Genomic DNA, 14,114 nt, shown 5'->3' with positions numbered 1-14,114 from the left:
ACACAAATGGGAGAGATTTGTCCCGACTGCCGACAGGCCAGAACACAGGAAAACTTCAGCTACAGAGTGTTCTTCACCAAGCTGTATAGTCCTGTTGGGAAGGCTGTTTTATGCACGGGGTATCATATGTAAGGAAAATTATGTACCCAGGTTTTAATCTCCTTAACTTGAGTTTTCCTTCCTCCTACTAGATCTTTTTGGTTCGTAAATCCTCCAAAATGCAGAAGAAAGTCCTCTCCCTTCGCCTGCCCTGTGAATTTGGAGCACCGCTCAAGGAGTTTGCTATAAAGGAAAGCACATACAGTAAGTGTTTGTCAGAGGGCAAGGGCAGGCCTGGTGGGAAGGAGCCCAGACTTTGATGCCCACAGACATCTAGTCCTGACATTCGGCTTCAGCTTTCTCATCTGTACAGTGAGGTGGTGTTAGACTCTGAGTAATTCATAGGCCAGTTCAACAACCTGTGCATACTGTGTGCATCCTGAGGTTTGGCACATGAGAGGGGCTGAGTGTAGATTGTCTTTTCTTGCCCTGTCCCTGGTCAGGTCCAGTGTAGGTTTGGGGCCCTGGTTTGCTGATGACTAAGCCACAGAGAAGCTGTAGCAACACAGCCCTTTTACCAGATCGCATGCCAAAGCATGTGTCTACACATCTTCCTGAATAAATAAGCCTCAAGCACATGAGTTCCCTCCAGGTAGCCACTGTTCAGTCTTCCATGAAAGGCAGTTAATACGAGATGAATCTAGCCCCATGGGCAGATGACAAGCTACAGATTTCCAGGGAGTTGATGCTCAGCCATGTTGGTTTCCTTTCTGTTGTCTACTTTCTGGTCATTGAAAATGTGGAGTGCTAGTCGGGAGGCCAACTTTTAAATAAAAGAGGGAACACACAGTTCTGAGGTACTGCCAGTCTCCAAGAAAAGATCAGGAAATGGATCTGCACAACAGAGTGGGGAGATCTGAAAATTCTAGGTTAGCAAGCTGAGGGGCGAAGGCCAGTGAGTTGAGTTAGGAAGCCTGCAGGATGGAACATGACTCAGTCCCTGCATCTGAAGGTACTGAGGTTAACTGAAGGACAGGCATGAGATTCTCTCACCCTGCCGTCCAGTCTCCTTGAGCCAATGACCTTACATAGAATACAAGGAAGTGATATTTCTGGCACAGGAAAACCTTGCCTGCATCCATGATCTGCTTCCAGTTCAAGTGTAAACCTGGAATTCACATGATCAAGGGTACCTGGGAAGCAGATGCACCTGAGCAGGCTGATCTTGGAGAACAAGTAAATACAGTGAGAGATAACCTGAAGTCACGTTTTCAGACCCACCACCATTTTAAAGATAGTGAAGGTATAGTAAGTTAATCAATAATCAATTTATGTTCATTAGATGCCATTATTCTGAGGTGGCTTTGGAAAGGCTGCTGGCCCAACCAGCACCAAGTTCTCCTGGTTTTTAAATCCCTCCCAGTTTCCAAAGTTCACCATGGCAAGGGAACCTCTTCCTTCACAGTCACTGTCAGTGAGCCTTGAACCTCCCTCGCCCCCAACCACCACTACCACACACACCTGTTTATTGAGTTCCCTGAAGCCAGAAGATTTTTTTTTCTCTCTATAAGATTCTAGGATTTCAGCCACTCCCCCTAGTCCTACCTTAAGGGACCTCCAAGTGATTGAAAGAGCTAGTTTGTGCAAAGCCTTATCCTATCTGTAATGACTTAATGGGCCCGAGTACTACCATAATGATATCTACCTAGCAGGCTGGTCTTCTATACAGATATGGGTGGGAGAGGGCATGCTACAATAGCAGATATTTTAGCATTATTTCTGGATGACGCAGTAGACACCACCATACATTTGTGTACACTTCTTTCACATAAGATAGTTCATTAAAAACAAATGATATTCTACTCCAATCCTGCTGGCAGACAAGAAACTGTTATTGTCCATTCTGTAGGTGAGATGAAGGTGGTTGGCCCATGAGGATTGGAAACCAAGCCACTGCCTACCCCTACCATTTGGGAGCTGTACATGTGGCAACAGCATCTTGTCTGAATGCGTCTTTCATTTGGAAGCTTGTGTGATGCGACCAGGCAAGAAGACAGGATTTTAGAATCTTTATATGGAATATAACCCAGAGCTGATTTCTAGAGCCCTTAAACTGACCTCTAGGTTCATGTCCCTCTGCCCTGTGCCTATATGAGAGGGCTCTGACTCCTCAAAAGGGAGTATAGCCCTGATGGTCCATGATCTAGGAGGAAGGGTCTGGGACAATGGGACCTTTGACCCATTGCTGCTGAGGGCTAGTGGCCTCTCTCTCCAGCCAGATGGGCCCTCTTAGCCCTGCCCTACTCTGTGCTCTGAACTTCAAAACAAACAGAGAGGTTGTTGTGCAAGTATGTGTCTGTTTACTAAGTGTGGAGCGTGTGCTGAGAGTGAGTCAGGGAAGCCGCCCTTGCCTGGCTGGTTAAAGCTGTGTCTGGCTGTCAGACAGCCCCCTCACAGCTGGTTTGGATAAGCTGCACAGTAGTCTGAGAGAGTGGAGATGGGGCCACATATCCTGTGTTAGATACCATTCCTTCCCAGACACTCAGGAAGACTCAGCCACCTTCTGGAACCCCCCCTCCCCTCTCTTTTTTTTTCTAGCCTTTTCCCTGGAAGGCTCAGGAATCAGCTTTGCAGATTTATTCCGGCTCATTGCTTTCTACTGCATCAGCAGGTAAGGATTCTGAACGTCTCATGACTTGAAGGACTTGCTTGGTGTGTGAGATGATCTGTGAGATGATCAGGAGAAGGGATCTGGAAGGCTGGTCACCCATGAGCTATCAGGGAAGGGTTTGCCACTTAAATAAGATGTTCACCCCCATTCCAGTGTTAGGCTTAGGATGGAAACAGTGCCTGGCCCTCCAGATGCAAATTCTCATTAATATGGTTATTTCTTCAAGCTGGTCCCATGGTTCTTGATGGCTAGACCCATTGAACAGAAAACATACTCACACACATACATAAACACATACCCACAAAGCAATATACCCACCAGTATAAACACGTGCATGAGCATGCACACACATACAGAGACAGACAGACAGACTGACAGACAGAAGAAACCGATACTTAAACTTGTAACTTTTCAAGGTCCCTGACAATGTTGTTGAAAACTCCAGGGGACAGAGTCCATTCTCAACCCTTAAGCCAACCTTAAATCCTGCACAGTTCTTCTTCTTCAGGCCAGCTGGGGCTCACATCCTCTCTAGGACTGAATTAATGGTTGAAATTAAGCCTGGATCAGAATGTGAACCAGTGTGGAAAGGATGTGAGTTGTAGGTTTCTATTGTTATTCTTTTCTTTACAGCAATAACAGTTTTTCAAAGTCAATGTACTTGTGCATGGGGTTGTAGCTGAGTGGTAAAGCATTTGCTTACAAAGCACGAGACACTGGGTTTGATCCCTAGCATTGCTAACAAACAAAACAAAAACAGCCAAATGAAGCCAGTGTTCTTGAAGTAATTAAGCAGAGAAATCTTGCTGCCTGTAGAAGTTGGTTTGCCTGCTCTCTTTTCTTCCTTTCTTCCTTCCTCCCCCCTCCCATCCTTTCTTCCTTCCTCTCTTCTTCCTCCCTCCCTTTCTTTCTTCCTTCTTTCTTCCCTCCTTTCTTTCCTGTTTTTAGATTTTTTTTTCATTTTATTTTATGCATATGAGCATTTGCCTGAACGCATGGCTCTATACTGCCTGCACACCTGGTGCCCACAGAAACAGAAGAGGAAGTCAGATTCCTCTGAAACCAGAGTTACAGATGATTATGAACCACCTGTATGGATGCTAGGAATAGAACCCAGGTCCTCTGCAAGAGCAATAAGTGCTCAATGGTTGAGCCAGCTCTCCAGCTTGGGCCTTGCCTATTCTAACTAGGCAGAACCCAGCCTGGCTTCCTTGGCTTCTCTGCTCACTGCAGTAGCTACAGGAAATATCTTTTCAGTGATCACAGCTCACGGCTGTCTCACCGAGACTGGGGAGTCATTTGGGTTTGGCTCAGTTTATTGTAAGGATTAGATTGCTTCACATTCATCATACCTGTTGACTTTCTCTGCCTGACATGGCAACTAAGCTCTCAAGCTAGCTGAAGCTACGCAGTAAATGGCCTGAGGAAGAGGAGGCATCTCCAGAGGAGACCCTAGGGGACAAAAGTGAGGGCAACTCCCAAGATGGACAGTGCCTGCCTGGTGACCCGACTCCCCCTGCCCAACAAGGAGATGCCACCTGCTTGCCAGGTTAGGGTCACAGTCCTTGGAGCCTGTGGGCTTCACTTCTAAACATCTGAAGTACAACTAGTTATAACACATCATTTTTTTTCTTTTTTGAGACAGGGTTTCTCTGTGTAGTTTTGGTGCCTGTCCTGGATCTCGCTCTGTAGACCAGGCTGGCCTTGAACTCACAGAGATCCGCCTGACTGCCTGGCCATAACACATCATTTTAGATTAAGAGAATGAAGTCATTACTAAGCTGACTATGATGTCACTTCTCTTTCTTTGGCATTTTAAAATTTGGCTAACTGTATTCAAATTTAATGCACACATGTAATGGCCCAAACGCAGACAGCAGCTGTGCTGCAGTTGCAGTGGCGGCTGTCATACAAACCGCTAAGTGGAGCTGCCTTGTGCAAACAGGATGCTTTGGGGGTAAGGTTCGATCGAAGTACAAATCTTCTTTTTTCCCCCCATGTAATTATATCCTGACTATTAAGAATTATATTAAAATTGTGCACAAAATACCTCTAAAGAAAGACGTTAGGGATCCAGGATGATTCCATTCTGTATGAGGCACTGTCTCGGGTAATGAGATTGTCTAACTTCCCCAACACCACAACACTAAATTCCAGTAGTGACCAGATAAAATAAATGCCAGTAGCACCCCGAAAATATGACAAATTGCAATCCCCGTCTTTAAAAGTTTAACAGAAATGTGTTGCCCAGAGACCTTTGTAGCCCCCAGGACACATCCCCAGAAGCACCCACCCTTTCCTCAGCCCCCTTCCCCCCCCCCCATCCATCCAGGACACCACACCTGGTCTAGTCTAAAGCCAACCAGGTTAGAGATGATGCCACAGCTGACACGTCAGCTGGAGGTGAAGTTGGCTGACACTCGCCTTCCCACTTTGCCTCCTGGTAATTGTGCTACTGGGGAAAGAGCCTTACCCCCACAAATACTTGGCAACTACACAGAGAAGATTCCATCTCTGTCCTCCACACTCCAAGCAGGCTAGGCTAGTGATTAAAGGTCATAAAGTAAATGAAGACCGTTGGCAAATTACTAAGCACAGCACTCGCTTGAGGTGCTTACAGGAAATGCCCAGCATCATCGTATTTTAAGTAAAGGGGCCTGAGAGTCATTTTTTCCCTCAAAATGCCAAGGCACTTTGATGGTTTGATTTCTTCTCTAATGCTCCTCATCAGCATTCTTGGTCATCAGTGGGTGACAGGATCCCGTCTTACTAACATATTTCTGAAATCTTCTACCTGGTGGCCAGTAGAGAATTCATCAGAGACTATGGTGGGTCCCACACAGAACGTGTCAAGTATATATGGACAAGAGAATCCATAGTTAGCGGGCACCCGATTTGTCATGTTGGATCAGCTCAATGAAAAGCACAGTTGGGAATAGAAGTAATGAGTTCCATTGGTCAGCAGCACCACAGAACTCCCTGTAGCTTGGGTGTTGTCAACACAGTATAGAGAACCAGCCACCTTTCAAGCTTAATTGTGCCCCAGAATCACTTGTAACCCTGTTGAGAGGCAGAACTGAACTCAGGGGATCCGGGCTATGCCACAACTGGAGTCTTCCATATTTGTGACAGGTACATTATCCCTAGCCCTTCTGGCAGCCTTGTGAATTGGAAATACAGGAATGAGGGGCTTGTTTACCATCATATAATCAAGAACCAGCAGTTATGGGGGCTGGAGAAATTGCTCAGTAGGGAAGAGCACTGGCTGTTCTTCTAGAGGACTGGGGTTTGAGTCTCAGCTCACAACTGTAACTCTAGTCCCAGGTGATCCGACATACTCTTCTGGCCTCTGAGGGGCACCAGGCATACATGTGGTATGAGACATACATGCAGGCAAAACACTCATACGTATAAGAAAAAGAAATAAATCTTAAAAAATAAAACTAGCAAGTATAGAACACACTTGTAGTCCCAGCACTCAAGAAGCTAAAGAAGGAAGATTGAGAGTTCCAGGCCACTCTGGGTCACATAGACAACCCTATCTTGAGAAACTAATTACACACACACACACAAAGGTGAGGGGAGGGAGAGAGACAGACACACAGAGAATTTGAATCCATTCTTACCTTGATGATAAAGTCCACATTTCCCACTCTACTCTGCCAACTACACACACCTGAGTTTCAGCACAGCTGGTTCCAATCCCTGCTTTGCTGCCATGAGTTCGACAGGGTGCATCAAGGACTGCACTAGTCAGTGTGATTGCATGATCCTGATGTCGATGAATGAGGGACATGAGAGCTTCTGCCCAGCATGGTCAGTAGGCCCCACATGTGTCCACATGCTTGCTGCATTGCAGCAGTAGCTGTTGAACAATGTTAGTCTCTCCCTCTTTAGAAATAGAACATACAGAGCAAAGATAAAGTAAATCTAGATCGAAACTCTTGGGAGAAAGTTCTGTATTAAGGTGTTGGCTCTATTTTATTTGTTATGTACAAACTTTAACACCAGGGCTCCTTTTTTAAATTAGATAGATAGATAGATAGATAGATAGATAGATAGATAGATAGATAGATAGACAGACAGATAAGAAGGAAGTGTGTGTGTGTGTGTGTGTGTGTGTGTGTGTGTGTGTGTGTGTGAAGATGCTGGGTACTCCTGGCTGGCATAATGTGAGGCAGCTCACATACAACATCTAATTGTCTAAATAAGTCAAAACCTACAACCATCTATTAATGAATGTCAGGTATAGCTTCCTGTCCTGTGTCATTAAGAACACCCAAGCCAGTCAGCTGATGTTTAAACTCAGGGTAGCATGCTGAGCTAGGTAAAAGCTTAAAATAAGCATAGGTTGGTTTTGTTATGTGTTACTTTTCTCCACATTGGATAAAGAAAGTAGATTTGAATGGACTGAGTGTTGTTTTACAAACATGGATTTGTGATACACTTTGATGTTACAGCATTCCATTCCCATCAGTATCCACTTCAGATTAGAGTCAGGATCACTGCCCCTGCCAGGACTCAGAAGGTGTTCACAGTCTTAGGTCAGGTCTGAAGGCTTCGTGGATGCAGGAGTTGACCAGGGCTGGACACCCTCAGGAGAAGCAGCCTCCTGACTTCACATGAGAGCATGGTAGAGCGTTGGTGACACTATCAGGTGTTGGGACACCCATGCTTTGTTATTTTCATTGACTCTGTGGCTCTGTCATTGACTGTCAACAGCTTTAAGGGTTCCAAGTCCAGTCATCCAGATTTGATCTAGTTCATTCCAGAATGTTGTCCAGTCTTACCATAAACAACAGGATAATTTGGTATATGATTTTCAAGACATTTTTTGATGACAAAATACAGGCAGAAGCTTCCACATCTGCCTCTCACCAACTCCACCCTAGCCACAGTGACCCACTTTCTGTTCTTCACATGTGCCAGACCCTCCCCATCCCAGGCCCTTTTCACATACCGCTCCCACACCTTGGAATTGTCTTCCCTGTGTGGCTTACTCGCTGGATATATCTTTTTCTATTTTCATGTGTGTGGGGGGTGGGGGTGGGGGGTGCACTTCCACCTATTCACTGAGGCAGGGTCTCTCAGTCAAACCCAGAGCTCACCAACATGACTACTCTCTAGTCAGCTTGCTCTAGCAGTCCCTTACCTCTACCTTATGAGGCTGGTATTACAGGGGTCACCTCATCCACCTGGCATGTACATGGGTTCTGAGGTTCCTCAGGATTGTGAGGCAGGTGCTTTAACTACTGAGCCATTTCCTGAGCCCCAAGACCATAGTTATATCTGGATAACTATCTAGGAATCCTGGCCTAGGCCAAAATCACCTTCAGATACTCTTTGTTTGGCTTAAAAAAATTTTTTTATGAGTGTGTGTATATGCAAGTTCGAGTGCATGCATGTGTGTGTGTATGTGTGTATGTGTGTGTGTGTGTGTGTGTGTGTGTGTGTGTGTGTGTGTGTGTTCTGTGACCGGGGCGTGCTGGTGCCATAGTGTGCATGTGCATGCCAGAGGACAACCTTTGGAGTCAGGTCCCTCTTCACCTTTCCATGGGCTCCAGGGATCAAGCTCCAGTGGCCAGGTTCACATGACAAGCACCTTTATTCACTGAGCTGACTCACTGCTGGCCCTCTTATATTTTATTGATTATTTTATTTTTGAGGCTGGCTGTTCTGGTATTTGCTGTGTAGCCCCAGCTGGCCTGGAACTTCTAAAGCCTCCCTATCAGGGACAGTGCCAAGATTATAGGTGTGGACTGCCACACCTGTGGACTTCAAAGAGTCTTTATTTCCTCCTCACACATGTTTCTCCATGACTTGTGACCCTTCCCATAAATTCTATCCATGGCTTACTTGTTTATATCCTGTTGATGTTCATTGGCATGGTGCTCTTTTCTGCAGGAACTCAGGTTTTGTTCCTGGCCCAGAACAATGTCTGTTTATTGCAGATGATAGTAAACATTTGTGGAGGGAAGGAGTGGATAATTATTTTCCCCCTAAGGCCAAAACCAATACCAAAAAAAAAAAAAAAAGACTACACCTTTTTGTTCAGGTCACCATTGTCATTGAATATGACTTTCTCCTGGGCAGTAGTTTATGCTGAACCCTGGGCTAATGTTCCGAGTTTTTACAGTTTGGTTCTCAGCCTTGCATATGAAAATGAACCACTGCCTCTACCCTTCCTAAGAAACACACCATGGCCCATGCATTTGCCCCAGAAGACTTTATGCCCTGTTTATGCTGGATCCTGGTGTCAGCTTGGCGCTTTCCTAGTAGGCTTGTTGCTCTGTGGGACCCCTCTGCATATGGCTTATCAGCACATGGTGTTTAGCAGTTACTGGCATGAGGCGCCTGAAACTTGCCTTCAGAGATTGTTCCAGTGGCAAGTGGCATTCATGGCCTAAGAGTTCCATCTAGACCTCCCGAATCTAAGTATGCAGTGTGTAATATGAGATCTCCAGGGATCTCTGTGTACATCCATGTTAGGTATACCAGTCCCAAAACACAGGGGCCACATGAGTGATCTCCACTTGGAAAATGGCACAATGAAACTGTATTTGAGACCAGCAGATATTTGCTGAGCACTGCTGTTTGTACAATAGTGGGGGTTAAGGACTGAACATTCCTGTCTAGAGAGTGAGAGCCCGACATTAAGATGGGCATCTAGCTAAGTGGGATCTGCTGCTTTAGAGGGGTGATGGATCTTCCAGCATAGTCAGACATCCTGATATGAACTTTACACACTCAATGCTACTCAGCAGGGAACCTTGACCCTTGGCACAGATTCAGTTGGGCAGCATTGTGTCTTGGCTTTGTCCCCAATGTTATAAATTCCCTTGAGAGTTGCCAAAAGAGAGAAGCTCTGATTGGATGTGGTACGGTGTCAACTTGTGATGTTGTAGACAGTTTAACATGAAACATCTCTAGAATGGAAATGATTGCATGAGAGAGTCACCAGCCATAAAATTACAAACGTTCTCTTTCTTTTTTGTTTATATTAGGGATGTTCTACCATTCACCTTGAAGTTGCCTTATGCTATTTCAACAGCCAAGACGGAGTCTCAGCTTGAAGAACTAGCCCAGCTGGGACTAAGTGAGTGGGTACCCTGCCTGGGTCCATCTAAAGGGAATCCAGAGTAGTATCCCTGGGGGCGCTGCCCAAGGCTCCATTGCTACATCAAACTCACTTGTAATTGAAAAGAATCCCACTTCCATGGCAAAATGTAGCTCTCAGAACCCTGAGGTCCCTGAATCACACTTTCTGGGATCAAATGTTCATCCCACTCTCAAGTACTGGGGCTAAGTGTGCCTGGGTAACCCAGAAATCTCCTAGCTTGTCCCTTCAAACTATTAAGGCTCTCCAGATGTAGACAGGCAAGCAGAGACCTGCCAGGGTCTTGTCTTTCTGTGCCATCTTCTGGGGAATGGCGGCACTAACAGAAAGAGGGGTCCAGTGTGGTGCACCTCAGCATTCACATACATGGCATTTATCTTGAGTGGCACATAAACACTGGTGACACTCTGGTGCTGGAGGAGTGATGATGTCATCTCATTGACATCTGTCTCTCTTCCCTCTTACTCAGCTCCCACCCTGCTGCTGTGGGCTATGTCCCTCATCCCACCAAAGATCCTCACTCTGGCAGCTGGCACTTACTTCCACAGTCTGCCTAGTTGCTGATTTCCCTCAAAGCCCCACAATCCTGCCAGAGTGTGGCTGACAATGAACCAATATACTCAATTCACCTGCTTTGACTTTATCCCAGTGCTCAGGCAAAATCAGTATGGGTTCAACTTCAGTTAAATATTTTCCTCCTAGATGGAAAAGGGAATTTCTTTAAGATTTTAAGACTTTGGTCTTTGGATAGGTTGACAGTCAGACCACACTCTTTGAATGGAAATTTGAGATTTTTTTAAACCTCATACTTAGGTGTCTAGAACCTAGCAAACTCACTCTCTGTCTCTGTCTCTGTCTCTGTCTCTCTCTCTCTCTCTCTCTCTCTCTCTCTCTCTCACACACACACACACACACACACACACACACACACACAGTGCACCCCTACCCCATCCCACCCCTGTAGGGATGGGACCCTTGAATGCAGTTTTCCTCTGTTAGGTTTTAATGCTGAGTGTGTAAAACCTCAAGTAGATTGTGTAACATCCCCCAGGCCCAGCTGCTGGTCCTACCTCATAAAGGGGAACTTGGAGGCCAGATGAATTCCTTGGCTGGCAGCCGCCCCCTTAGAGGGCACCCGGGAGGAGTTGATTGGAAAGGGTGGTGTTGCTCTCTGGGCTGAGTGAGATTTTGAAAAGCAAGCTCAGTAGCCCTGTGCCCTTTACGAGCTTAACCTGGGTCCATTCCAATTCTCCTTGCCCTTACCTGTGTGAAGGGCTGGGCTGGAGCTGTCTGTTGGCTCAGCCAACCTTTCTCAAAGGCTTTGAAGGTGAGAGGGCCCTGGAGTTTTCCTGTGAGCCTATATCTGGGCCTGTCTGCCTTTCTGCCCTTTCCAGTAAGGGAACGTAGTGAAAGGGGGTGTTTGGGGGCGGGGGAGTGTCAAAGGGAAAAAAGCAAACCCCAAGTTAAGCCTCTGTTGCCCTACAGACTCGTGTGTGTGTGTGTGTGTGTGTGTGTGTGTGTGTGTGTGTGTGTTACTTGTAAAGGAATGGCCCAAGTACACTATATTTACATTCTTGTCTTCACTGATAATGACTTTCAGATTTTTGGAGCTCCTCAGCTGACAACAAACCCCCAAACTCCCCACCTCCCCATAGGCCTCTCTCCTCAGCCGGCATCTGTCCTGCCTCCTTGCGTCAGCTCTGCCTTATAAATGGAGTGCATTCTATAAAAACCAGGACGCCTTCGGAGCTGGAGTGCAGCCAGACCAACGGAGCCTTGTGTTTTATTAATCCCCTTTTCTTGAAAGTGCACAGCCAGGACCTTAGCACAGGCCCAAAGCGGCCGAGCACAAGGACTCCCAACGCGAATGGCACGGAGAGGCCTCGGTCCCCCCCACCCAGGCCCCCGCCACCCGCTATTAATAGTCTGCACACAAGCCCTGGGCTATCCAGGACTGAACCCCAGACAAGCATGCCAGAAACAGTCAACCATAGCAAACATGGGAACGTAGCTCTGCTTGGAACAAAACCAACTCCCATCCCTCCACCCCGGTTGAAGAAGCAGGCTTCTTTTTTGGAAGCGGAAGGCAGTACTAAGACCTTGACCGGCTGCCGGCCCAGCCGGAGCCCGGAGCCAGAGCCGGAGCCGGAGCTGGGCACAGCTGGGCACGCAGGTGGAGCCCCGCCTAGGGACGCCCCCGGGGATTGCACAAGGGCGCCGCCGCCCGGCTCTGAATCACAGCCACCACCGTGCCATGGAGGCAGGCAGAGGCTGAGCGACATGAGCCTTTCCACTTCTTCCTCCGACTCGCTGGAGTTCGACCGGAGCATGCCCCTGTATGGCTACGAGGCTGACACCACCAGCAGTCTGGAGGACTACGAAGGGGAGAGTGACCAGGAGACCATGGCACCTCCCATCAAGTCCAAAAAGAAGAGGAACAGCTCTTTTGTGCTGCCCAAGCTCGTCAAGTCCCAGTTGCGAAAGATGAGCGGGGTGTTCAGCTCCTTTATGACCCCTGAGAAGCGGATGGTCCGTAGGATCGCTGAGCTGTCCCGGGACAAATGCACCTATTTCGGGTGCCTGGTGCAGGACTACGTGAGCTTTCTGAAGGAGAACAAGGAATGCCATGTGTCCAGCACTGACATGCTGCAGACCATCCGACAGTTTATGACCCAGGTCAAGAACTATTTGTCTCAGAGCTCCGAACTGGACCCCCCTATTGAGTCGCTGATCCCAGAAGACCAAATTGGTAAGTGCCGTTCTCCCCACCCTCAAGTGTAAGATCTGCTGTAACCCTTGTCAGATGGTTCATCCTGTTAGATGTTTTAAAGTTTACTCTGGAGTTACAAATGACACAACCTCCCACCTGATGTAAATGGAAAGATCTCCCTTTTAAGGCAGATGCTACTCATCAAGCCGCAAGTGTTTGTACCACTTTGCAGGGTCCCAGCTGCTGCCTGCTCTCATCCTCTGTGTGTGTGACACATCTGTTGAGCATTTTCTGAGTGTGCATCTCTCTGTAAGCCGCAGGATCGTAGACAGTATTTTTTGCTGTCTTTTGAGAGGCTGTGGGTGTTTTGTTTTGTAGCATGTGTTAGGGGCATGAAGACTGGGTGGGAAGAGCACACCTGTGTACAAGCCCCAGACCAGAAATCAGAGCACACACCAATACTTGGGACCCTGGGACCTTGTCCTTCCTCAAGAGTAACCTCACTGCTGGCTTTCACCCTACAGAGTCCGTATCGGGCACAGTGTGGGAATAAACAAGAAATGGGAAAGACAAGTTTATTAGGTGTTCCTTAACAATAAGGGACATACTTTGGAGATCACATGAAAGGCATTCTGTCCAGAGTCAAGGGGAAATGCTTTCTCTGTGACCTCACAGAAGGGCTGAATTGTTAATAGTTACTTTGGTAAGCAGCTTGCCAAGGCAAAGTTGAATTTGGCAAGCAGTTTTTTTTTTCCCCAGGGTGAGAGTATCCAAGTTTATTTTATTTTATTTTATTGTTGTTTTGTTTTGTGTTAATTTCAGAAGGTTGACTCTAAAAGGTTAATTTCAGAAGCTTCTCAGCGGGTAGCAACAGCCAACCAAGCGTTTGCAAACATTTCCATGGTTTAGCCAAACTCAGATTTCTTCTTTCTGATTGGGTGTGTTTGTTGAAAGTAGTAAACAGTGTGTGGTAGAGCATGTGCCTCTCTCTCTCTCTCTCTCTCTCTCTCTCTCTCTCTCTCTCTCTGTCTACTTTGAGCAGCTCTTTTATTTGGTCACAAAAGACTCAAAGCCCTGTTTGTTTTCTGGAGGTGCTCTGACCTAGCCCAGGGTTGTTTGGGCGTGGTTAGAGGAGCTGGGGTGCTAGTTGAAAGGAATGTGTCTTCGTGGTGTGTCTCAGAATTGAAAGCGCTTCAGGAGACTTACTCAGATTGCAAAATGTCCACAGAAGCTGCCTTTTCCCCCTGCAGCCCTCGAGTCTTCCCTCTCCCAAAGAGCAGCTCCCAATTCATAGTCACAGAGAGCGCTACCTGAATGAGACACACTTCCTCCCAGAACGAGGGGAAGCCCAGAGGCTGGTGGCAGGGGTCAGCCACGTTGGCAGACAGCACCAGCCAGCCCATAGGGCAGGAGCTCCTTGGGGAACAGGGCCTCCGCCTAGGCTTCCCTGCTGACGTCTTAACACCAATACAAGAAAGAAGGTCTTACCTGTCAGAGGTGTGTGTGTGTGTGTGTGTGTGTGTGTGTGTGTGTGTGTGTGTGTGTGTGTCTTTAGAGCTCAAAGCTCATCCTCTCCA

The 14,114-nt window shown here is 47.1% G+C and overlaps 1 protein-coding gene across 5 annotated transcripts in view; it reads left to right on the top strand.

Annotated features, from left to right (window-relative positions):
• Rin2 (Ras and Rab interactor 2) overlaps positions 1-14,114 on the top strand; it is a 211,251-nt gene that overhangs the window by 171,850 nt on the left and 25,287 nt on the right. For all 5 annotated transcript variants that reach the window (XM_036185195.1, XM_036185194.1, XM_036185193.1 and 2 more), the window contains 4 exons: positions 192-303; positions 2,638-2,710; positions 9,715-9,806; positions 11,428-12,576. In XM_036185195.1, coding sequence (XP_036041088.1) covers positions 192-303; positions 2,638-2,710; positions 9,715-9,806; positions 11,428-12,576 — 1,426 coding nt within the window. The remainder of the gene's footprint in view (positions 1-191; positions 304-2,637; positions 2,711-9,714; positions 9,807-11,427; positions 12,577-14,114) is intronic.

The sequence above is a fragment of the Onychomys torridus genome, chromosome 4 (genome assembly GCF_903995425.1).
Source record: "Onychomys torridus chromosome 4, mOncTor1.1, whole genome shotgun sequence".
Taxonomy (NCBI): domain Eukaryota; kingdom Metazoa; phylum Chordata; class Mammalia; order Rodentia; family Cricetidae; genus Onychomys; species Onychomys torridus.
This window is presented reverse-complemented; position numbering and strand designations above follow the sequence as displayed.